Source organism: Fundulus heteroclitus, chromosome 22 (genome assembly GCF_011125445.2).
Source record: "Fundulus heteroclitus isolate FHET01 chromosome 22, MU-UCD_Fhet_4.1, whole genome shotgun sequence".
Lineage (NCBI taxonomy): Eukaryota > Metazoa > Chordata > Actinopteri > Cyprinodontiformes > Fundulidae > Fundulus > Fundulus heteroclitus.
This window is the reverse complement of record NC_046382.1, coordinates 32,136,143-32,161,559: the sequence shown is the minus strand read 5'-3', so window position 1 is coordinate 32,161,559 and position 25,417 is coordinate 32,136,143. Positions and strand designations below refer to the sequence as shown.

Sequence of the window (25,417 nt, the reverse complement as noted above, 5' to 3'; positions counted from 1 at the left end):
AGGAGGTTTCTTCTACGTCACCGTAAGCGCGTTGAGTTCCTTACGGGGACGAGCCGTAGGAGAAGCTGACATATTTTTACTTTTTTTAAAGAAAACAGGAACTACATCTAAATAATTATCTTTATCTATATGTACTTTTTTATTCATTCATTTTACCTTCTACTTAACGAGGCAGCCCTTTAATTTGCTCATGTAGTGACGATCTGTGTCAACGTTTGATATGTAAGATATCAAAAATTATTTAAAACCGTAAACACCATAAGGCACAATAATACTATAGCTGATTTTTTTCCTTTTTTACCAGGTTTGTAAAAGCACTTAGATATTAGTTAAACGCTTACATTTCCTAACCCGACCTTATTTGTGTTGTTAATCCGGTAGATTCGGTAACTTAAATCGAGCCAACCCTTGTCCGTTGGAAAGAGGCGCTTAGAAATCTAGCAGGAAAGCGTAGCTTGGTTTTGTGAGCAGCGAATGGAGGCGGGGAACATGGACGAACCAGCGGGATGTTCAAACTTACGAGCGACACGACAGACACCACCTCGGCATTGTCCGCCGGCTCGGCCATGGCAATGGAGGTTAAACGAAAGAAAATCCAACAAAGCTCTCTATTCCCACAGAAAGAGGTACGTTTGAAGAGGCGAGAGACGCGGCTCTGTATGCTTGTCCTGAGGGTGTGAATTAAACTGACAGTCAGTTGATGCCGGAGGGAGGAGTACAAAGTGCAAACACTGCTAAGTGCTAGCATAATGCAACCGACGTGTGCGGGTTTTATTGCACTAATCCTATAACGTTCACCTTTTCAGCGTAATGTTTGTTTTAAAAACGATTTGCCCGTTAGTTTCCCTTTAAAGAAGCACTGGTCTTCAGGTAAACCAGATCCGTACTCTGCGTTGTCTTCACTTCGCGGACCAACCCCCTCCCCCTCGCGAGATTTGGCAATAGTGTGCCAAAATAAATTTTAGGTAAAATAAAACGCACGAAACGTTGCCCTGCAGATATCAGAGGATATGATGCATAGTTAACATACTACAGATTTCTGCGAAACTGCAGGTGCAAAATTTTCGCTCCTGATATGAAAAAAAAATCACGTTTCGTGTTAAAAAAAAAAAAAAAAAAAAAAGGTGTGCCTTTCTTTATATTGAATCACAAATAACTTTCCTAAAGGAAATGTATGGATGTCGTTTTGAGTTGTAAAATGAACTCTGCTAACTTTTCCCAGACATTGTTGGTAGAATACCCTCACTGCCATAACATAGCATACATCTTTATTTATAAAGCGCTTAAAAACAGCCAACATTTGAATTAAAGTGCTGTACCATCGCTACAAACTAAAACACATCCTGTAAAAAAAAAACTTAACACAAACAACAAAATTAATTAAAAACACAAAACTAAGTCCTGCTAGTGGTAAACGCCGAACAATAACAATAAGGTGAGTTTTAAAGGGTGGGCAGTGAAGGAGCCTCTCTTATGTGCAGGGGCAGGTTGGACCTGTTAAAAAAACGCGCAGCGACGTTTTGAACCAGCTGTAGACAAGAAGGCAAAGACTGATTCACTCCAACATAGGGTCCATTACAGTAATCCAGGCGGGCACTGCATTTAGCTGCTCATTAGAAACCATCTGATCCTGACTACACGCCCCATCTCTAGATACAGTTGCTCTTGAATACGTGAAAATGTTTGCTATTAGTAATTTTTTTTTTTTTTTTTGTTTGTTGTCAGATATCCAGAATCAAAAGCCTTTTTTATTAACTGAAACACAGGGGTTTTTGATTTATTTGGAACATCTGCAACGCTTTGGAAACCTTTAACTTAATGATCTTTAATTTAGGTTTTAAGATCTTAGATATCCCCAGACTGTCTACAATAGCTTTTATTAAGTAAACGTGCATGTCTTGAATTTGTGTAACTATTCGTTGTATTGCCTCTTCCCTCATTTTGTGCATGTGGTATAAAGGAATATGATCTCAGGTGTTTTGTCTTTGCTGTGAACCTACAAAAGATCTAAAAGGTCCTTCATAAAGGGGAAGTGTAAATTTAGCAAGGCATGGCATGACCCAAGTGTAAAAGCACTCAAAAAGTCTCAAATATCTGTCACGGAAATCTGCATTTACTTTAAAAATTCAAATTGTCCTCCAGCTTTTTATTTTACAGTGTTTTTTTTTTTTTTAAAGGAGACTAAACACGAAAAACGGCACGAGGTGAAGTAGTTTGCATTGAGTTGGTAATTTATTGATTTTGCTTCTGTAGTCATGGCGAAGATATACTGATTGATGTTGATGGTAGTGTGATTAAGCGTGTGAGAGATAACATTTTTGGGTGTTATTTTTGATGAAAACAGGAAACCCCAGATTATTATTAGAATGATGAAAATATCAAGGATAATTGCGTTCTACATAAAGCGGAAGACTCATTGAATGATGAATCTTTTTTCTACATTATACAATTCCCTGACTCTTGCTAATTTGACATTTTGTGGAGTTTGAGGGAATTCTTGTGAACCTTCTAATAATAATCCCAACTCTAGTTTACAAGAAAGAGCTGGTAGACTCACAAGTAGAAAACAGTACAGAGAGTCAACAAATCCACTACTCTTGTAAGATTCATTCAATGTCATGACTTATTAGGGTATCATGTTTGGAACTTCACGTTTAACCATATAACATTATATACAAAATTAACAGGTTGCTGTCGTAAAATGGACGACATGGATACGACAGACTTGCCTATCTCCTCCGCTTATAAAGCTGCGATCCAATCCTGTTTACATGAAATAAGCCTGCTCTCGAGGAGGTTTAAGCTTGCGCACATGTTGCCATGACAACAAGTCCAGGATGATTTTCGAAGAACCAAATGATCCAAGATCATGCCAAATCGTCAACAATCAAACCCACCTAACTGAGTTAGTGACGTACGAAGAACGGGCCCCTGGAGTTGTTAGTAACTTGTTTTCAGAAAGCTCTTACTCCTCTTTTTCTTACGGAAACACTGACATGTCACCTGGGCCATTTTCTGCACGTGTCCATGCCTTTAACAAAGTCTCATTGATTCAGTGTCAAAAAAGATAATTCAAGGCCAACTGTAAATCATCGCTGGCCACCGTGTCCGTCTTTCCCACATGATACACCATATTATGAGAGAACCGCATTGTGAACGTCTTTAGCTTCATTCACTCCGTCTCTGGGTAACGCTTTGTCGTTCTTCTCTCCGTTAAGAATGCAAACGTGCAAGAGAAGCTCGACTTTGAGAAGAGAATGCGCGAGGGAGCGTACAAGCTGCTGCTGGCTTGCAGTAAAAGGGAACAAGTCCTCAACGCTTCTAAGAACCTGCTGACCTGCAACGCCAGGATCAGGGCTTATCTCGCCCAGCTGCAGCGGCAAAAGGGGCAGCAGGGCCTGATGGGAGCCGGCAGAAGGTGAGAAGTTCAGTCCATACTATGGCTTCACGTGAGGGGCATGTCAAAACCATAGGTTGTGCATTTTTAATGCAGTTTACTGGGATATTCAGTTCTTAACGCTGAGCTTTTCTGGAGTCGGGAGCATGTTGAGTTACATGTCGTCTTTGAAAACACATTTACAGACATGCTGATGGCCGTTCACCGTGTTCTGGGACCATCGCAGTTACTGGTAATACTATTTCTATTATTATAGAATCCCACCTTGAATTTTTACTGTTTTCGTGACTAGTTAAGTCACTTCATAGTAAATGTTCCCTTTCTTTTAATATAGGCCTACGTTTTCCTTTGCTGTGGAGGGATTCAGACCATTTCAATAACAGAGGAAGTAAGTTCGCTCTTTAAAGACATATTTATTATTGATTGCATTTATTTCTGTTTTTATATAAACTCTATGCTAACGCATGCCGCACCTCCTCTGTGTTTGGTAGGCTCTCGGCGGGTGGCGGTGTTCTGTCTGCTGCAGATTGGCTCTCAGGTGTTTGACACCGACATGGTGGTGGTGGACAGATCTGTCACCGACGTCTGCTTCGAGGGAGTCACCCTCTTGTGAGTCTGTTTTGCATATTTTATTTCCCTGTTTCCACACTCAGTGTTTTTTTTTTTTTTTTTTTTAACTAGATTGTTTGCTTGCTCTGCAGCAAAGACGTAGTTCCCCAGTTTGAGCTGAAGGTGGAGCTGTGGAGCTGTTCTCTGGAGGAAGAGCTCGTTTTGCCAAACACACCAAAGAAACTGGCAAAGAAGCTCCGTAACTCCATCGGAAAGAGCGCTGGAAAGAAGCTCTGCCCCCTGCTGGACACTCCGGATCCCGACACCTTCCTGCAGGACAACCCGATACCTTCGTGTGTATCTTTTTATTATCTAACAAATCCTGCTGGAGTTCCTCTGAGATATTTTTTTTTTCTCCACTGTCTGGAAGTGTTTTGACTTTGGAAACATTACACAAATCTGAAGGCTTTGCATGAGACTTTTCCACGGATCAGTGCAAGTATCCAAATAAGGCTTGAATAAATATATGGTAGTGACTGCCTCTATGTTTAGCTTTCGGATATTCCTAGATTATTTTTGTGGCAGTGAATAGGGTCAAATGTTTGTACTTGCATGTTCCCACATTAGTCTCGTGCAGGCCTGAGGGTTAAGAAGTGTGCCGAAGTGCATGTAGAGAAATCAGAATGCGGGGGTTGAAGTCTTTTTCTTTTTAAAAAGAAACAGAAAGAGCTCCACAGTATGTTTGAAGATGCCTGAACTCTGTGTATGTGTGTCTACCTATAACCAGAGGGGCCAAATACAGCCTGGTGGCCTACACGACCCTCGGTCTGCCCGATGCTGATAGCAGCTTTCAGTCTCACTCCCTCATTGTCTACCAGGACGGTAAGGAGCAAAGACACAGAAACTAATATTTTGTATGCCGTATAAAGGGCTTAATGTCTCCAGCTCATTGATTTAAGATTATTCATTGACCATATTTACACTAACAGAACTGAAATGCAATGCAATATAACTTTATTTATAAAGCACTTTAAAAACAACACAGATACTCTTGCCAGCTCTCGTAAGCGGAACTACACCAGCTAATAAAACATCAGGACAAAAAGCTAAAGGAATAGCTAAATTTAAGTGTAAAAATGTTTAATTGTTTATTTTTTTAGTTATTACGTTGGTGCTTAGGATATTTATCTTGCTTTAATTTTCCATTAAAGTGTTTATTATAACTTTTTTGCTGTAATTTAATGGTTATTACATCCACAACGCATGCAGTGTCCTTCAAATGCATTTAAGCCCCTTAAGAAATTGCCCTTTTTAGTCATGTTGCAGCCACAGACGTTTATGTATTATTGTTTTAGATTTTATGGGATTGACTGACCCAAAGTTGTTCTCAATTGTGATTGAGGACAAAGTGGAAGGACAATCAAACATAGCTTTCAATTACAAAAAAAAAAGGACCTGAAAAGTGTGGCGTGAATGTGTTTTTAGATCCTTATACTCCTTTACTTACTAAATACAATCCAGTGCAAACAGTTGCCCTCAAAGTCATCCAAGTTGTCTAATTTCAGTATAAATAAAGCTGTTCTGTTGAGACCTCAGAGTTTGGATGAAGAACAATCAGCCACATGAAGACCAAGAACCACGATAGAAAGGCCACAGATCCGTTTTTAGAGCCATTTAAACAGCTTTAGATTGAGCATGACCCAATCCATCGTCTGAAAATGGAGCACGGGCGAACTACAAACATGCTCACACATTCCTGTCTAAGTTATCTGACAGGCTGCGCACAGTCAGCATTAATCTGAGAAGCAACCAAGGGACCAGGGGTAACTCTGGAGGAGCTGCAGAGATGCACTCCTCAAGTGGAAGAATTTGGAAACCCATCCTTTATTGCAGTTTGCCAAAAGCTGTGTAGGGGACACAGCGAACATGCGGAAGAAGGTGCTCTTAAGATGAGGACAAAATTAAACCTGTCAGTACAGATTCAAAAGCGGGCAACTGACCACCACCATGGAAAACTAACACGGGACATTACCCTTAAGCAGAGAAGCCGGTGCCACCACCACGTCCCCTACGGTGAAACGCGGTGGTGGCATCATGCTGCAGGGACGGCCTTTCTTCAGCAGGAGCAGGGAAGTTGGTCAGAGTTGATGGAAGTAAATGCAGCAGGACAATGGAAGAAAACCTGTGAGAGGCAGCAACACACTTCAGACAGCAGCAGAGGTCCACCTTCCAGCTGGACAGTGGGGGGGGGTTTTGTCAGCCGCTAGATGTCTGCTGTAAATACAGCAGAAGGTGGTTTTATAAACTCTTGAACACAAACGCACACCACGCTGTTATTTAAAGTACATTTTGAAAAGCAGGCCAAATTTCCACTAATGCACTACTCTGTGTTGGGCTGTCCCATTTTATTCTAGTGGCATGCATTGATGTCTGTGTTTGTCACATAAATTGCGAGATATTTGAAAACTTATGAAACCTACTGCATTAGGAGGGTTTGACTTGCTGTTCTTAAATGAAACCACTTCACAGGAACAGATCATGTAATGTTTACTCTCTGCAGATTAGAGCGATGCCTAACGTCTGGTGTTATTTTTGACGTGAAGCTTTGTGTGAGTTCAGGTCAACCATTGCTAACCTTTTTATATTTCCTTGCCCCCCCCCCCCCCCCCCCCTCTCTCCTCCCAGCTGAGTGGCCATCCTGGCTTCCTCTTTATGGCAACCTGTGCTGCCGGTTAGTGGCACAGCCGGCCTGTATGACACAGAGCGCGATGACCGGCTATTTGAGTCAGAAGGTGTGTTGACAGCTTTCATTATTACATCACATAGTGTGACCGGGTTCTGGTCCCGACTGTGCAATCATTCTGTTTCTGTCCCTCTGTTGCTATTCAGGAAAGTGTGGAGGGAGTGAGCCGCTGCTGCAGTCTCTACTGTGTGCTGAGCGCCGGCTTTTTGTCCTGCTACTTCAGCCCAGAGGAAATCGATGCTAAAGTGCCGCCCGCCCTTAATGTGCCAATCAATAATGTGAGAGAGGGGAATGTAAAACAGATATATAAGCAGAGAAGATAAAGAATCTTTTTTTTTTTCTTCTTCTCTTCTCACTTCAGGATTTTCTCTTTAAATTTGTCGACCCAGTAGAATACGGAAATGAACTAGTCGAGTCCTATTTGCATGTTTGGTTCTTTTTCCCCTGATTGAATCTTGCTGTGCAACACCATGTAGATACAAAAGCTTGCATTTGCTCATCATATCCATAAATGTCCCATTTATATTTGGGCTTTTATTCATGCATGTGCACTGTTCCTTTTTAGGGTGGAAACAAATCATACAGCAAACAGCTTCAGTGAATTCTACAAAGCATGCATTGGATGCACAAGTTTGAAATAATTGACTTTTTAGGAACTTTTTCTAATGTCCAGATGTTCTAAATTTGGCCCGCTCTGTTTCCAGTCCCTCCTGGGGTTGAGCCCAGTGGCTCATCAGGACATCCTAACAGATTTCCTCTTTCATCAGTGGGCGACAGTTTGGATCAGATGGTTAATTTGGAATAAAAGGACGATTTACAGCAGGACAGTGATCCCAGACACTCTCCAATATTAGTTTTGAAATGTATAAAGCATCCTGATATCCAGCTTCAACCCCTTTGAAAAGTGGTGAACTTTGTGCAAAAGTTGAGTTTGTGTCAGGGAAAACAACCAATTGGAAGTAGCTCTTTCATTTCTGAGTAGAAGAATTATGTCAGGATCTCATGCAAGCATGTAGTTGAGGTGCAACCTGCTGAGCGACGTCTAATTAAGCATAAATTTACGTGTTTTTGATTATGTGTTGGTAGGAATAATTCTTCAGGACATTACAACTTGTGCACCCAGTTCCCGTGTATGAAAGTCCCTGAAGTTGGTAGTTGAGTAATTATTCCACAAAGGACTCTTTAAAAGGCCAAACAGAAGATATTCTGGCCAGGGACGCAAACTTCTCAGCAGTGCTGCGTCTCACACCGGGACCAGAATGACCTAGTTTCAGATTTATCGTTGTTTCTGCAGGAGAGCCGGGTCTGTGTGTTGGACAAACAGTCGGCGGGTCGCAAATCCAAGAGTTTGTCCATCGTCAACCCGTCCCCCGAGGGATCCCAGAACCTTGTGTTCACTGCAGACACCAGGGAGGAGCTGGAGCGATGGATGGACTCCCTCCACCAGCACCTCTACGACCAGAGTAAGCGTGTTTATGCCAGCACAGAATTAGTAGGAGTTAATTTTTAACAGCGCCGGTAACACGATTGATGTGTCTGGACCGGAATAGTCTGCTGCTGCTTGGCTAAAACCCTCCCAGCAGGAGAGAACAGTAACCTTTATCTCTCTCTCTCTCTCTCGTGTCCGTCCTCGTTTCTGACCAGGCCAGTGGCTTCACTGCTGCGACCGGCTAATGAAAATTGAGGTCGCGTCACCACGGAAACCATCGCTTTTCCTCACCAAGCAGGCGGACTCTGTTTACAACGACCTCAGTGAGTACGATCGTTTGAATTAGAGGCCGGAGTGATTTAGGAGGAAGCCGCAGCTTTTAACAAGATTCCTATTTCGTTTAAGATAATTCCTTCCATTACTGCTCAAAATATGTTTTCATTGCAAAGACGACGCGCGCAAATGAAATCCTTTTACATGCAAATGAGGAAACAGGACGGTTCTCTGTCCCCTTTTGAGAGTTAATTTTGTTCGCTCATCAGACACGGGGAGGGAAACGCACCAATGGTGTTTCATCTATGAATTTCCTTCATTAATTTGTTCATTTAATATTTCCTGCAGGTATTAATTCACCCAGCAAGTTTGAGAGCATCACAGACATAATCCACAGTAAAATCGAAGAGACAGATGGCCGCTACCTTATCGGGCAAGAGGAGCAGAAGGAGGCCCCTGACTGGTCCTCTCTCTTTGACGGCTCCCATTCAGTGGTGGTGGAGAAGAGTTTTCTTTCCCAGAGCAAAGCCTCCACCCCCGCTTCAAGCCCCAACTCCAAAACCAGCTCCACGCCCGTCAGCAACAAGAAGCGCCGCGCTCCGCCCCCTCCCTCTAACGTGAAGCCCTACGCCGACCCCGCCCGTCCGGCCAGGCCTCCGCTCCCCTCCTCTCTGCATCACCACCCCCCTCCTCCAAACCAGGAGAAGGAGAACTCGGGTAGCTTCGTCTCGCGGCCAGCCCCCAGGTCCAAAACGGGCAGACCCTCGCTGGATGCCAAGTTCTCCGCCATCATCCAGCAGCTCCAGCGGAACAACGCCGGCGCGGCGGCGGCTCCGAGCCGGAAGAACGCTCCCCTGGCCGTCCTGGACGTCCACGGTCCGCCGCCGCCTTCTCTGCAGCAGTCCGTCTACCCGAACCACGACCTGCGCCCGCCTGAGGACGCAGCGGATCCCGCGTTTGCCCGAGCCTGCAGTGCTCCCGGCGCCGGTCCTGTCCCTGCGCCCCGCGCCAAGCTGAGGAAGTCTTTCAGAGAGAGGATGAACCTCAAAGCTTTGTAATATCTCAGCCTTTTCCACATCTTTTCAGAACCAGAAGTGTAGACACACTCCTCATCAGCACGAACGTGGTTCAGATAATTCATGTGAGCTGTTCTTTTTTTCTTTTTTGTTTTTTCCTGTGATTCACTCATAATGCACAGAACCTTGGGTGCACAACTTTAAATGTATCGTTTATTATCTCTATTCTACATGCAGGCTGAAATGTAGAGACTAATATTGGAATCTGTTACCATGAACAAGGTTGCAGCATAATTCTGGCTACACATTTGATTTATCTCCTTATCAAACGTCCTCAACGTGTCGAAAGGATTTAGTTCAAGACCTCACGTTATTTCAGAAATGTTCAGTTTACGTATTCCAAAAACTGGCTTCGATATCTTCTTACGATCGGTGTCCTGTTGAAACTCCCGGTTATATTTACATTTCCTCCTTTTTAACCTGTTGATTCAGGAGGAAGTTGAAGAAACTAGAGGTAGTCTTCCTCTGCTGTTCATTGCAGCTCAGGTAAAGCACCGATATCAGCTGCAGGGCCACCGGCCCTCAGCATGACGCTGCCACCATCATGCCTGCCAGCTGTTGCAGCGTTCTTTGGTTTAAAAGCCTTTAACTCCTCCAAACATTCTTCCCGTCATTGTGCCTAAAGATATGATGCGTTTCTTTTTGGAGGGATTTGGCTTTTTCTCGTGGGCAGCTGGGATTTATCTCTCGGCCTCCAGTTCTGCCTTGAAACGTGATCAAACATGGAGCCAGAATTACGCCGCAAGCTCGTTAATGGCTACAGAAACGGGAGGTCGAGGCTTTGACCAGGTGTCGGTGGGGGGGGGGTGTGAGTCCAAATGGCCTCGAGAAAGTCTGCGATGATCTCAGACTTGTTGATCTTTATTATTTTTTCAAGAGCTGTTTGTAAGTGTTATTTTTGTCTAATTATTTCACCCTTCATCGAGCGACGTCCAAGTGCCTCGTTAAAAGCTTCAATCTATGATCAGACTGATGATCAGCGGACGTGAACCTGCAGGTGGAAATGTGTTTGTTGTATTCGTTGATCGCTAGCACCGGCTTACTGTGACGCAACCACTTTATCTGATTCAAGCGGCATTAATGAAATCTTATGTTTTGATCTTATCTCGGTTTGGGAACTACTCGGTCAACCTGAGCGTTTTTTTTTTTTAACCGAGGGAAAGAGGCTGAAACGGTGCAGCTCCCAGTACATGTTGGGTGTTTAGAAACGACGTCAGAAGGAGCGCATTAGGTGTTGGAAGCTATTTAAAAGGAAACTACGTTTTCTATGACATGACATCTCTGCGGTTTATTTGCTTGTACTTGGAGAGCAAGGAGGCAGGAAGGTTGAGCAATTTACTGCTTTCTTTTGTATCATTTTGAGCTCTCGCTGTCATGCAGCATGCCGGATGTTGCTAATGTTGGCAGTTTTTTCTACATCTCAGAGATAAAGTGAGGATAGCATCATGTAGGGAGCAGGCACCTCCGTTTACAGTTCACTAATGCTGACGTGAGATGCAAAGACGGTTAACAAATTCAGCTCCCTGGTCTTTTTTGTTTTAATCGAAACCGTAAAACCTCCGTTGACGGTGAATCCAATAATTAAATTCCCAGTATTTGGAGAAGCACCAGTAGCAGGGAAGTTCAAAGATATAAATGTAATGCTGTGAATCATAGTTGCTAAAGAGAAACTAACTGGCTAACGTCCATCAGGAGGGCTTTAGCCTTATAAAACCCGCAGACTGAAGAACAAGACTGATTACTGCGACTTTGATAACGGGCGGTGGTCCTAAGCTCCTGAATTATAACATCAATATAAAACACACGAATCAGAGCGTCAAGCCACTAGTTTACCACGTTGTATCGGTACAAGCATATCTATACAATAACCACCTAAATTCCTGCTGCCAGTTCATAGCGCTATGATCAACCTGCTGCTTTACGTCAATAAAGTTATTTTATGCAGCTGACCCACATGTGAGACAGGCACGCTTCAATCCTGCTAAAAATAGAAAGGCCTGCTTCTTTCCTCCAGCTCTAGAACATGAATTGAAATGGGGGAAAGAATTGGCAAATGCACTTAAATTTAAGTTCATCCATTTGGGGGAACCGCGGACAAGCCACTGCTTTTGGAGCTATTGACATATTCTGTTTACCGCAAAGACCTCACGGCCACTATAGCTCCTTTTTAAAGAAACAATTGCAAACAGTAATGTGACTTCTCTATTCCTCCTCGAGGTCTTTGATAGAGTAACCTTGTTTTTTTTTTTTTTTTTTAGTGGCTGCACAGCATAATTTAACATAGCAGCCAATAAATGCTCTGAACATAATTGAATGAATGGGCCTTTTGAGTGGCCTGAATAATGAATGTCCTTGTGTAGTTGTTTTGAACGTCCCCCGCACTGCAAGCCCCTAAATATTCCAGCCACTTAATGGCATTGTGCCGAAGAACGGTCATCGTAATTACACGCGGAGTACAAAACATTGCTCTCGTTTAAATTACCTGAAGAGACGAGGCGACGCGGGGAAGGCTGCAGTAACTATTTTTCAGTTCTCCTGCTAAAGCGCTTAAATTACACAGAATGGGGGGGGGGGGGGGAAGCTTCGGGAGAGAAAAGGGAACACAGCTCGGCATTTAGCAGTGTGCCGGATGTATCTGACGCTTGCTGTGCCTCACTTGGTTTCTCTACTGTAACAGTCTAGGAAAACAAAACAATATGTCAACTTTTTTTTTTTTTTTTTTTCCTTCTGAATGAAACTTCTTGGCACAAAAAAAACCGAACAAAACGAAACGGGGAAAGTGCAGCGTTGCATTTCTTGTACTGTGATAGAAGAGTTTTCTGCATTATTTTACACAATTTGTTGCACAGGCATCGAGGGTACTGGAATGCTGATTAAATCAAAAACTGTTAAGGAGGAAAGGAGTACAGCTAAATTAAAAAGATGGCTTTAAAAGGCTTATTTTTTTAAATGGATGACTGCAATAGCAAAAGCTAATCTTTGTCATTTTTTTCTTGTTTATGACTGCAATGTGTTTTTATAGATGTCATTTTTATATATCTTTTTTGTATCGGTAAGTAGTGAAACGTTAATTTTGCATTTGTAGTGTACAGTTTTAATGGCATGTAAAATTATATATGTTCTCATTGTTGTCTCAGAAGCTATAACATGTTTTGTTTTTTTGTTTTTAATCACTGCTGATCTGCAATAAAACGACCTACATTCCACCCCAGTGAGGCGGCTTTATTTTTGCTGAGCTCTGGAAGAATTACAGAATATCACTCATGTTCAAAGTTTACCAGAGGGTGGCAATAAAAGTCAAAGCACAGCTTTTTATTGCCTCCCCAATTCACACGCCATAGAGATACTACATGCACTGGCGCATTTCTTCAGTGCAGCAAATGCTGAAGAGGCTTCCCTGGCTTTGAACCCAGAAAAGGCCTTTTGTGAAGATTGAGGCTGCTGAACTCTCTCACAGATAATATAGTCACAATAATAGAACATCATTCACACTGCATTTACTGGGGGGAAAAGATACTGATTGTTGGCACGCTGGTGTTAAATACCAGCTTATACAATGCTTGCATTGTGCAGTGCTTTGCATAAAACTATACCTTGAACTTTCTCATGTTTTTATTGGGTTACAAGCACTAACTTCATGGTATTTTATTGGGCTTATAAAGTCATGTTCAATAAATTAGAATATGGGATCCAATGAGATTTGTCAAATTTAAAATTAGCTTTTGAAAATTATAATTTAAACAAGTATTAAACATAATTTTCATTAAGCCCATAGTTCTGTATTAAATGTATTTTCTTCAAAACAGTTTGATGTAATATTTTGATCTTAAATCCCATGTTTTTATATGTAAGCAAAAAAAATCAACTCAAATAAGGACTTTTAAAACAGTCTGTGAGCACTTTATCTACATATTGTACTTACCTTAGTTAACTGGGTTACTGAAACACATCGACTTGTTGATCATCTAATTAAGGACTGTGATGGACCAAAACAAAATGGTGCATAATTGCTGAGTGGAAACAAAACAATAGTTGGTTGATTAAGAGCTGGACCCTGACCGATCCACTCTAGCATGAATATGCTTTGATCTAAGCCTCTTCACTCTGTTTAGGGTAGCTGTCCTGCTGGAAGGTGAGCCTCAGGCTGTTTACATGAGATGCAAACAGCCTCAGGCTCGAGTCTTTTTTGGGTTTTCTGCCAGAATTACACTGCAGTTAGTTCCAGCTAATAGAGTTGCTTCCTCTGGTGATAGAAAACAGCCACACAGCATGATGCTGCCACTACCATGTTTTTCTGTAAAAAACCGTGTGTTCAGAGTGAAGTGCAGGGTTCGTTTTCTGCCACATGAGTTTTGCATGTAGGCCATAAATCCAAATTTTGTCACATTTACACTGAGATTAATTTACACACGTGGGCTTCTACTCATTAGGTGACGTCTGAAAGCAATCGGTTGCTCTGGGTTTTAATTCAGGGGTCTCAGAGTAAATGGCTGTCAAATACTAATGCATGTCACACTTCACAGATTTTTATTTTTTATCAAATTATGTAAATAACGCATCGTTTCATTTCCCTTCATAATTTTGCTCTACTCTCTGTGAGCCACATAAGACTCCCCAAATATATATATTAAAGAGCTTCGGTTGTAACTTGACAAGATGTGTGTGTAGGTAAGAAACCGACGAAACGTCTACTGATAGTAAAATATTTTAATTAAATATACAGGAGGTCATATCATACAAAATGTCTTTATTTTTGTTGTTTTGCTGCCAGCTGGATGATTGGTAAACAGATGGCTATGGTATCAAAAACAGTTTCAGGATGCACAACATAAAAAAACAAAAAAAAACAAAACAAATAAAAAACAGAAAGCGTATCCTAAGTCTTAATTTGTAGTGTTTGTTTGAGCCTAACATAAACAGCAAAAAAAAAACAAAAAAAAAAAAAAAAAAAAAAAAAAAAAAAAAAAAAAAAAAAGACACATCTGGTTTGCGTAACAAACTTCTATACTGTTCTTTTTTTTTTTAAACTATTTACAGATTATAACAGTTTATATGATAACAACCACGCAGAGCTATCTACAGGGCTATTTACACAGCTAATAAGACAAAAAGAGAGAAGGTTTGCCATGAGTTGTTCCCCGTAATGAACGTTTTGTACAGGAGCCAGCATACCTACACACAGCAATGTACAGTACTAAAACAGCAATGAAGGTCTTTTAAGTGTTCATTGAAATCGTAGATGCTTACAGCTTTTTTTTGTTTTGTTTATTTGTTTTTAACGACAGAAATGTTCTCCACTTATTTCAGTCGTCCTGGATCGCAATTATAGTGGTCGTTAAAAAAAAAAAAAAGCCAGCGCAGGTGTCATCTGCGCACCTTTGGGGCTACGGAAGCCAGTAGGCGTTACTTTCTGGAGTCTGGTCGCTTTTTCAGCACTGCATGAGGACAGAAACACAAACCGACGTCTCTATCAGCGGTCTCTGAATCTGTGAGAGCGCTAATAATAATAATAATCTAATAACAATAACTAACCTTGGTCTATAGTTTCCCTACATTTGAAAGCCCTACCCTTTAAGTCTGGTGTCTCAAAGTGTGCGGCGTCGTTTGATAATGTCTGCGTACTGCATCTGACACAAGAGTGACAGTAATATTGACATTCCTACCCTGCTACAGGAGATATACCTTAAATGAGCGTAGAGCTAACTCTAATCCAAGACTGTGAAAGGCACAGATATTTGCAAAGCAGTAATATCCTAAGTGACAACATTCCTATCAAATCATATATTAAGAGTCTTGTTTGTCGAGAGAACGAAGCGTTTCAAGTCAGGAACAAAGGACAAAAAAAATAAAAAATAAAAAATGAAATGCAGATTTGTTTTTTTTTCTTCTTCTTCTTTGTGGTGAGCATTCCACAGCAGACGGCTGCTTCATTATGCTGCTCCTGCAGACGCAAAAAACAAGCCGCAACAGTCTACCCATCACAAAAAAAAATGTTCCACGGTCAAATTACTCTCAGCTCAGAAGGTAAAAAGTTACGCCAGCCGAAGACAAAACATCCACGATTTTGCAAACAGGAGATGTGTCAAAAACAACGGAGACGGAACCTGAACTTGTTTTTTTTTTTTTTTCTCGTAAAGAGCGACCCTACAGTACATCTGTTCCACACAGCACCTCTGAATGTGATGAAACTGTTCGTGTTGTAAAGCAGCGCCACAGCGGGTGTTAACGTTTATCCCAATCAGTCCACTCCAGCTGGATTTGCTGTGGCACAAACCAGGAACAGAGTTCAGCGTGGAGACATGTAAACAGACACGACAAGCACTCGCTGCCTGAAGGGGAAATGCTGTTTTATTTTGTTTGCAATTAGGCATGGGCTGGTTACCGGTTTGAAAACGTTATGGTTTCAAAAAGTGCAAAACGTTTCTGTCATACTGCTTCGACGGTTTCGCGTCCTTTTAATGAGATTGCCAGAGTTTTCTCTGACTTTTGTGGCCTACAGCGCTGAAAACGTCGGGCAAGCATTTTTACATGGATAGCAGTCGTTCTACTGATTAGGGGATCGCCGGTATCCGACAGTGATGTGAGAGTATGCCAAGAATTTTTTTTAAATTTCAGGTTCAAATACCGCCCCATTTTTGTGATTTTGAGCGTTTTTCACCACTAAACATTTATTTTATTCGGAATTTAGGAACAAATTTGTCACCGAGTTATAAAATAAATCAAGTTTGTAAGTGTAACTCACCCCAAAATATTTTTAGTTTTTGCAGATGAGCTGTATAAACTGGGGCCTAAGGGTGCTACTTTGATGTTACTGTGCAATATTTTTTTTTCATTTTCTTTTGAACTTGTTTAGTTCTGAAATATTGGTCTTAAAAGCGTCTTAGTGCTAACCTGACGCCGCCAGATAGATTTGCTTCGCATATCCATCTGGAAACCTTCCGTTGAAGTAATTTTGGGAAGGGGCGAAAATCCTGTTTAGCTGATTGGCCTATGTTGGTGATAGACGGGCCAAATAAACCAATCAGATCAACGAAGCATATGACGTACTCGTCAACAGGCTTCATCATCGCTCTGTTACGAGTGACGACAAAAACACAACCACAAGTCAAGCTACTCTTGCTGCTGCAGGTAAAGGCCCGTTAGCTCAGCAAAGAAATACTCTGTAATTCCGATAAAACTTGCTCGATAGCCACGCTAACGCTAGTTTCATCGGCTGAAGCCGCCATGTTCTTTAGACTGAACTGTCGATCTTCTGGTTGCGTCACACCTCAACCCGCCTCAAAGCCAACGCTGATTGGACGTTCGTTTGGTGAACGGCTCCAAATTTTCTTTAACGGAGAGTAGCCAGACTGATCTGCGAGTGAAACCTTGAAAGCTCGCGAGATCAGGATGGTCTCACGAGGCTATCTTAGTGCCGGCCTCATAGGGTTGAACTGTGGCTATTGCAGTTAAATGTTCCTATTAGCGCTAATGCTACATGCTTTCTTCACCATAACCCCGCGTTCAGGTATAAAAACATCAGTCAAACACACGCCCCATCACAAGTCAGATAGTGTTTAGCATTTTTTTCCTCCTTTTTACGTTAGCCAATGTCAGCAGTGATGCTGTTAACATCACTTTACCACCCAGAAACTGCACCCATTCTTTCCTCGAACTGATAATAGGGTTCAGCCTGGCTGAGCTCCACAAAGCTGGCCCGGCCAGTCAGACTTGACTCACACCGTAAACACAGCACATCAGTTTGGAAAGCAGCCCTTAGAGGCCAGTTTTAAAGGCGGGATTAGCAGCGTCAGCGAAAACAGGTTAGGGCCAATCAGAGAATGCGACGCAAACTCAAAGTAACACGTTCTGTTTTAGCTCCTAGAGCAGCCAGTTGTTGAGTTTTTAAAGATATATCCAGCTCATTCAGCCCATAATAAAGGGGCATCAATAAAATAACGCTCTACTGCGGCCACCATCTTCACTGTTATGGTTACAGACAAGTGCTGGTGCATTATGGGTAAAGAGTGACGCATCATACACTCCCGCCTCCCGCACAGTGATTGGTCCGGTAACTTTTAGACCAGAGAGTCTTAAATCCTTCAACCTGACTTTCCCTCTTCCTAACCACAGCCCTGCTTAACACCCACCGCTCAGGGTCTCTTGGCACAGCCCACTTTGGTGGCATATTTTAAAATTCGTCTAGGGGCGTGGTCATGCATCGAGGTGAGCCACACTTTACACACAGGCCTATTCATAGCAAAATTAGGAAATCTTTGTGCCGGTGACTTTTTTTCCTCCAGGCCTGTAAATTAACACAATGCTGTCTTTCCCCAAACTGATGCTGCACACTGCTGGTTAGCTGGACGAAAGGAGGTTGCTAAACTTTATCCTCAGTTAAAGGTAAGGTTAGTTGCTTGAAGATGTTTTCCCATTTTGAAATACACAGAATGACGGTATGTTAAGCCGGTGATTTCAGACTACCAGAGCAGACAGCCTGACTAATTAACCAGCTAATATCAGCTAGTTATACTTACTTGTGTTACTCTATAAAGAGCAGAACGGGAACAACAAAGCAGCATTTTACACAGCGAGCACTTGAAAACTGCTACTAAACTTAGTGTTGGTTCTATATTTGTTCGTGAGATTTTGTATTACTATCAAAAATCATGAATAAATGTTACAAGTAAAGGGGGTGTGCATCAGATGTGCCAATTAATGCTCGTCAAACGACTCCTTTAACATGCATTGAGCTGAAGCGCGCTGAGAAAGAAAAGGTTACATGACTCCAGCCTTGGAAAAGCTTGGACGCTGTGATTTTAATCCAGGATTATCGGCTACCAACTAGACACTGTTGGTGCGGGTTGTTTGATGGACAAAAACAGAGGCGTACTTTCTCTGAAGTTTGAAGTTGCTGATGTGCGTTGCCATAACTTGATTCTAACTGTAACGATTAACGTAATAATTTAGCAGCAGTATGAATAATGTTTAGCTTTTTTGTTTTTAATGAAAGAAATTGGATTATGGCATACATTCTCGCTCTAATGTTTGCGTCAATACCGAAAAACTGTGGTACTGTTACTCAAGCTAGTCGTCCCCTAAGAATCTCATGCCGACCCAAGCCTGTTTGCAGTTATGAACTCACATACTAAGGTTATTTAAAGTTTTGTATTTCATTGTCATATTACATGTAGTGTTTTTAGGCAACGCAGTTTAGCCCTCAGACACAGTAAACAAATGGCTTTTCTCTGCTTCCCTCCACCTCTCATGTTCCAGAGCAACAAACCGGACTCGCGGTCGCTGAGAGTGGCGAACTGATCTGTGAGCATATACACACACGAGCATTGTGCAAATAGGTTACAAAAGCAACAACGAGATACAGTAAGTGGTGATAAAAAATAAAGAACAGTGCAAAGTATATTAACAAAGGCATACACAGATTAAAAAAAAATTGGAATTTGCAGTCTGAGCGATGGATTTAAGCAGTTTGTCATCAGCAAAAGGTATGATCCGAGCTTTGCCTCGACTTGAGCCACGATGTGAATGAAAATAAGCCAAACTCTCCACAATGAGAGTGGAGAAAACAAAAAAAAAACAAAAAAAATGTTTTTCTCTCCCTCAAAGTCTGGTGCTGGGGTGTACAGACGACAGCTGAGGCGGCGGGAGCGTCGACAGAGGGTAGAGGTGGTGCAACAGCTCTCCGTACAGTGCCGCCCCACCCGGGTACCTGTAGAGGTGGTGGGGGCTGGGGCTGGAGGCCAGCAGCTGCCTGTGGAGCATCATGGAGTGGATGGCGAAGGGGGGCATGAGGGGGGACACAGCCGACTGGCTTTTCAGGTACTGCAGGCCTGGGTGCTGCTGCTGGAGCCCGTCCTGAGCGCCTGCCGAGACCAGGGTGCCGTGTGGGTAAATGCCAGCATAGAGGTGTGCAGTGTGGGGTGGGGGGAAGGTCGCTGCTGAGTGGCCATCGGGGAGATGATTGTTGAGGTGAATGCCGTGGGCTGGCTCAGCAGGTTTCAGCTCCTCGGGGTCGCTCCGCCGGACCGTGCTGGCGGGGTGAATTGGGGTCACCACGCGCACCTTCCTTTCCGGGGGGTCTTCGCTCTCCGCCTCCACCAGGCTGCGCTTGTTGGGTCGAATGGGACTGCCGAGGGACAGTTCACCTGAAGCTTTGGGGCTGGGAAATGGCTGAGGAGTATCGGGTGAGCTTTGCTTGGGGGTAGAGATTGTCATAGGCGAGACTCTGCATGCTTTAGGATGAGAATCCAAACCGTGGTGCATGATGGGATAAGAGAGACTACAGAAAGAGGGCTTGGAGAAGGACGAAATCCTCTGAGATAAAGGTTTTGAAATAGAAAAGTCTCTGGGTTCATCTTCGGCCTCCCCGTTCTCTCCCTGCGTCCGAGTCCTTTCACTGTAGTGAGATCTGTACGCCAAGCCCTCCTGCTCCAGACCGCCACAAACAAAGCCTTGGCCGCCCTCGCGCTCCCGGCTGTAGTGCTCTCTCCGCTCTCCTCCAGCAAAGCTAGCCATCCTCTCTTGGCTCAGGCAGCTCTCAGTCTGTCTGTACAAGCTGTGAAGGTGAGGGGATGAGTAGCAGTCCCCTGTGTAGCTCCTGGACTGAGCCACCGGACCTTGGAGGGCTTTCTCCCCAGCAGTCTCTGCGCCGTCCTGGGTTTGGGCCGCGGGGAGGTACGGCTGCCACGGCACGCTGGCCTGAGGCTGAAGCTGATGGCTGGTGCGGCTGTAAGAGTCTGAAAGCTCAGCAGCGGCGCTCCTCTCCGCCGGCCCGCCGGTGGCCTGCTGGTTGGCCTTGCTGCTCTGTGCGTGCTGGATCACCGACGGCCTGAATACGGGCGAGACCTCAGGGATGCTGTCTGACGCACCCTTGTACCTTTGTCCCATCGCCTCTTCTTCGCTCGTTCTCCTCTCCTTCTCTCGATCGCCTCGATGGAGAGAGGACACAGCTGCGGGAGGTGGAGACTGAAGGGAGGAGTAAGAGTAAGGGTTGGCCTCACACACCTGGGAGAGGAGTTTCTTTTTGGCCAAAGGAGACATGACCCCCTGGTTGGCCTTGCAGTAGGCAGCCGTCTGTCCCGTGCCCTGGGTCGACTCCTTCTTTATCGGCCCATAGTCCTCCTTCTCCGAGTAGGAATCTGTGCTCAAATCGATACACTGTCCATCCACCTGCTTACACATGGGCAGCACCTTCCCCACCCTCCCACCGTGATTCTCAATGCAGTCTTTGACCTTGGAGATGTGCTCAGGCAGGGCCACATGTCCAGCCGCTTTACTCTGGTCCCAGCGGTGAAGTAGGTAAGAATGTTTTGGAATGAAATGCCCTTCGGTTTGCTGTTCGCCCGCCAGCTTCGCTTGGAAGGCCTCGCTGATTTGCCTCCATTCTGGCTGGGGAGAAGGCCCCGTGTGGAGAGGGAAACCGCCGTGGGGGGGTCTGCAGTCAGATTCTTTGGGGCAGAGTAACGACGGCTGCTCCACCGCCAACGACTCCTCTTTCTTCAGGGTGACATGTAACTCTTCCTCCTCTATTACAATCGCTTCATCTTGGAGAGAAACATCCTTTTTTATGGCTGTGGAGATCTCCTGGTTCTCGTCTTTCACCTTTGACTCCTGCATGTGGGAAAAGGTAGGTTAACACCTTTATATATTATCTAATAAGCCGATAATTCAAATTTATATATACATATATACATACATACATATATATATATATATATACACACACATATATATATATACACACACACACACATACATATATATATATATATATATATATATATATATATATATATATATATATATATATATATATATATATATATATATTAGGAAGGAATAGAGACACAGGGTTAATATGCAGTCTTGAGAAGTGTGGAAAAGTAAACAATTTGATAGTGTAATTTTTCAGGTCTGGAAAAGTATGGAAAAAAGCAATAAAATACTTTTTTCCCCATCAATTATATAATGAAAGCAAAGCTTAATAAACACAATAATTTTCACTTTGCTATATTAATCTGGCATGTTTTATCTTTAATTTGCCAAATTACCCCCTGGATTTTAACAGTTTTTGGATTAGTATTTGGTTTTTGACTTTCTCAATTAATTCACGCTCATTCAAATATCTCAAACCGTTTTGTCCCTAATCAGTTTTAGATGAACTGTACATGGTATAGTCTAAATTTTGGAGAGGAAAAAAGGTAAATGAATGCAGAATCAACAAAAGACCAGAATCTAAAAAGTGGACCTGCACATATTTTTACCTAAATGCTGTTCAAGAAGGTAAACAGCAATATTTCATACTCAAACATCCAGCATATGTAACACAAATGTAGGAAAACATATGGAAAAGTTTGGAATTTTATGATAAAAAAAAATGCGCAGGGACCCTGAGACTGACCTGTGTTTGTTCTTGTTCCGCCTCTCCTCTTTCCTTTTTACTGCCCAGCTTAGGGGGGTGGGGGCCTTTCAGTTTCTTGGCCCCTACCACTTTCACCTTGGCTCCGGCTCCAGGCGCCTTCTCTTGGCTGCTCTCCTGCTTCCTGGGTTTGGCCAGGGGGAGGGGCTTGTCCTGTTCCCCTTTAAGGTGCCGCTCATAAGGAAGGAGGAGTCTGAAAAAGAATGCAGGAAATACGATGAAAATGTGCCCTCCTACATTCAGAGAGCAGGGTTAGTAAATTATGATGATGTCAAATGATCAAAAGTGTCAATGAATCTGGTTTAAATATATTAGCTTACCAAATATAGTGCATTGTAAAGCGTTCACTTTGTACTTCTGTATTTTATTGTGATTTTATGTGACAGGCAAACACAGAGTAGTGCATAGCTGCTAAGTGAAAGGAAAATAATACTTCTTTTTTTTATTTTATTTTTTTACAAATAAAACCTGAAAATTGTAACACACATTAGTCTTCAGCCCACCCTAACTCCGATACCCCTAAACAAAACCCAGAGCAGCAGCCATGATCTGAAAACATCAACTGCAAACCTAGCAAGACCTGAACATGCAGTAAAATGGACAAGCTGGACAGGCAGAGCTTTAATGAGGAATAATTAATTAGGAACTTTGGGGATCCACAGCTCAGGTGGGACAATCTGTCAAAAAGGGCAACTATTAGCTGTGCACACCTTTAGTAAAGAGTCAAAAGAAGAAAGCTATTTAGAGAAAGTTGGCTGTAAAACCATCCCTGTGCATCATCTTGAACATATCATCCCCACTATGAAACACGGCGGTGGCAGCATCATGCTGTAAGGATAATTTTTCTTCACCAGCAACAGGGAAGCTAGATGGAGCTATAGAGGGGGCCACCCTGGAAGAAAACCTGCAGTAAAAGACTAGAGACCGAGGTGGAGGGCCACCTTCCAGCTATGACCTAAACATTCAGCTGCAATGGGACGGTTTAGATCAAAGCCCACCGACATGCCTGAATGACCCAGTCAAAGTCCAGCCTCGAACCCAGCTGAGAAACCGTGTCAAGACTGGAGAAGTGATGCTCAATGACACTCTTTTGCCAAAAAGGAAACGTTCCGTCTCTAAATTTGCAAACACGGTAGACACACTCCCTCCACGACTTGCAGCCGAATTGCAGAATAAAGTGTGGACTTGTGGTGCAGAATACAAATATATAATACATGCCACCCTTATCAGATATTTATTTGCAAAGTAAAAAAAAGAAGAAAATCTGTTTCTTTCCACTAAACAGCTATGAGCTACATAAATAGTGCAATAAATAGTTCTGCCCGGCCCTGTTACTAAATTACTGCTGCTAAAATATAGATTTGTTTTAGAAGCACAGCGAGTACACTCATTACCCCCCCCCACACACACACACACACACACACAAAGAAAAAACAGCTGTAAGCTTGTGATGCATAATATAGCTTGTTTTATACCCTCCTTGTTTTAATACCTGGAAAGCATTAACGGTCTATTATAATTAAACAGGGCTAGGGGGAAATCCAGACTCAGGTTGGAGCCAGTGTGTGTGTGTGTGTGTGTGTGTGTGTGTGTGTGTGTGTGTGTGTGTGTTTGTCTTTCTGTGTGTTGGAGAGCGAGAGAGAGAGAATGTGAATAATGAGTTCTCCCCTGCTGAGAAAGATCACATTTGGTATTACTTCAACCTCGAAGGAACAGAATGTGAGTGTGGGTGTGTAAAGTTACTGCGGCTGGAAACGGAAAAAAAAAAAGAAGAAAATATCTGCGCGAATTGAAATCAAATGTTTAAAGAAAGCTCGCAGCACTTAATATCTCCTTCAGCATGCTAAAATGATTAGAGACAGAAGCCCTTAAATTAGCTACAGCGATGGAAATATTTTCAGATGGAAGCAATATGCTTGGGTACTTAAGAAACACAATGGCTTCGTATGCTCACGTTTAATTAAATTCATACCAAAGGACACGGGGCGTCATGAAGAATAAACATTTAACGCAATCTAAACGTGGCTGTTCCTCTCTTAAGTACGTCCTCAGTCACATTTCCATATGTCATGTTGTAACAAATAGGAACATTAGGATCTGGATAACATAACACCCATGTGTAAAACACTGACATGAAAAAGCAGCGAGGGAAACTTTTTGACTTTTATTGCTCCGGGAACAAAATGGAAGTTGGCACAGGACCAGAAATAAGAAACACTGCCAGAGAACAAACCGAGAGAGCCGAGGAGCTACAACGCCGTAAAACATCAGTGAGATGCTACGAAAAATCTTTCAAAAAAAATCCTCCGTCACCTTTTATGGAATAATCCATGAAAGTCAGACGAGAACAGGACTTTTTCAGTCAGGAGAAAAAGGAATAAGCCCTTGTCGTGTAACAGCAAGAGACAGTTGCAGTATTCCTTTTAAGGGACATGGCAGTAAAACAAACAATGAATCAAGAACTGTTTCGCCTCCTCTTCAAATGAGGAAAAAAGAAAGAAGAAAAAAAAAGCCTCAGAGACTTCAAGAGGCACTGTGGGATTTTTTTTTTCTTTTAGTTTTTCTTTTTTTTCCCCCCTCCACTGAACAAAAGTGCTGGCAGTGAAAGCGGTGAAACTACATTTCATACAGCTGGTCTGGCACCAGGCCCCAGGCCAAGAAAGGAAATGTACTATTAAATGTGACTTATTGGAGAGACAGAGAGCAAAAAGGTTGAGGAAGAGAAGAGAGGGGGGGAAAACAGACCAAACAGAGAAAGGAAAAGAGGGGAGTAAAAGGCAAGAGGGGGGGGTGGACGAAGGCATGTTAATGAGTTGTAAAGATTACTGTGACGAAATCCTGGAAAACAGAGAAAAACATCTCAACGTTTTTATTTACAAGTAGAGAAATATGTCTAGTGTTGTCTAGAATTAAGATACTGCAGCACGGAAACTTAGCTTCTAATGATGCTTTTTAACTCGGGAAAAGTTGCTATTGCTTAGAAGATAAAACTCCAAATTTTCCTTGGATCCACTCAAAGAAGTAAAGGGAGTCTATAAAGCGCGTATATGTATATAACTGGGTCCGTTGTTAGCAGTCTGCATAATCTGTGGGAAAGAGATGGCTGTCTTGGCCCGGGTCAACTTTAAAGAATGCCAATAAGGAGGCTTTGTGTGTGTGTGTGTGTGTGTGTGTGTGTGTGTGTGTGTGTGTGTGGGGGGGGGGGGGGGGGGGGGGTAATGTAAGAAATAATCCTGGGGAAATTACCGGGGCCTTTAAATAGTTTCAAATGGAAAATCTATGCTGTAAACTTAGCCAGTGAACCAAACGCAGAACGTTCCTGTAATTGTCCTAAGCATTTTCTTTTTCTAGCACAAATCTGATTAAGAACTCCTGTAGGAGAGACACCAGTCTGCGGACCAGTAATCCGAATCATCTAATTTACCCTTCAATTGGCTTTGATCTGCGATCGGCTGGTCCAATACTGAACCACCCCCCCCTTTTTTTTCTCTTTTTTTTTTACAATGCATCAAATGTATGAATTCCCATCATTGTA

At 42.8% G+C, this 25,417-nt stretch overlaps 2 protein-coding genes across 2 annotated transcripts in view; one reads left to right on the top strand and one right to left on the bottom strand.

Annotated features, from left to right (window-relative positions):
* The first annotated feature begins 518 nt into the window (after positions 1-518).
* On the top strand, positions 519-12,673 carry LOC118556217 (rhotekin-2-like). The gene is made up of 12 exons (XM_036126073.1): positions 519-626; positions 3,219-3,418; positions 3,583-3,629; positions 3,732-3,785; positions 3,889-4,006; positions 4,099-4,299; positions 4,734-4,828; positions 6,632-6,738; positions 6,836-6,967; positions 7,984-8,152; positions 8,334-8,441; positions 8,740-12,673. Exons 1-12 carry the CDS (start codon positions 567-569, stop codon positions 9,447-9,449), a joined length of 2,001 nt encoding a protein of 666 aa, XP_035981966.1. The 5' UTR covers positions 519-566; the 3' UTR covers positions 9,450-12,673.
* Positions 12,674-17,041: 4,368 nt separating this feature from the next.
* Positions 17,042-25,417, bottom strand: part of arid5b (AT-rich interaction domain 5B) — a 117,418-nt gene continuing 109,042 nt past the window's right edge. Inside the window, exons 9-10 of the mRNA XM_012864982.3 lie at positions 21,865-22,075; positions 17,042-21,074 (exon numbers count right to left, since the gene is read on the bottom strand). Of these exons, the coding sequence (XP_012720436.2) occupies positions 19,065-21,074; positions 21,865-22,075 (2,221 nt within the window). The 3' untranslated portion in view covers positions 17,042-19,064. The remainder of the gene's footprint in view (positions 21,075-21,864; positions 22,076-25,417) is intronic.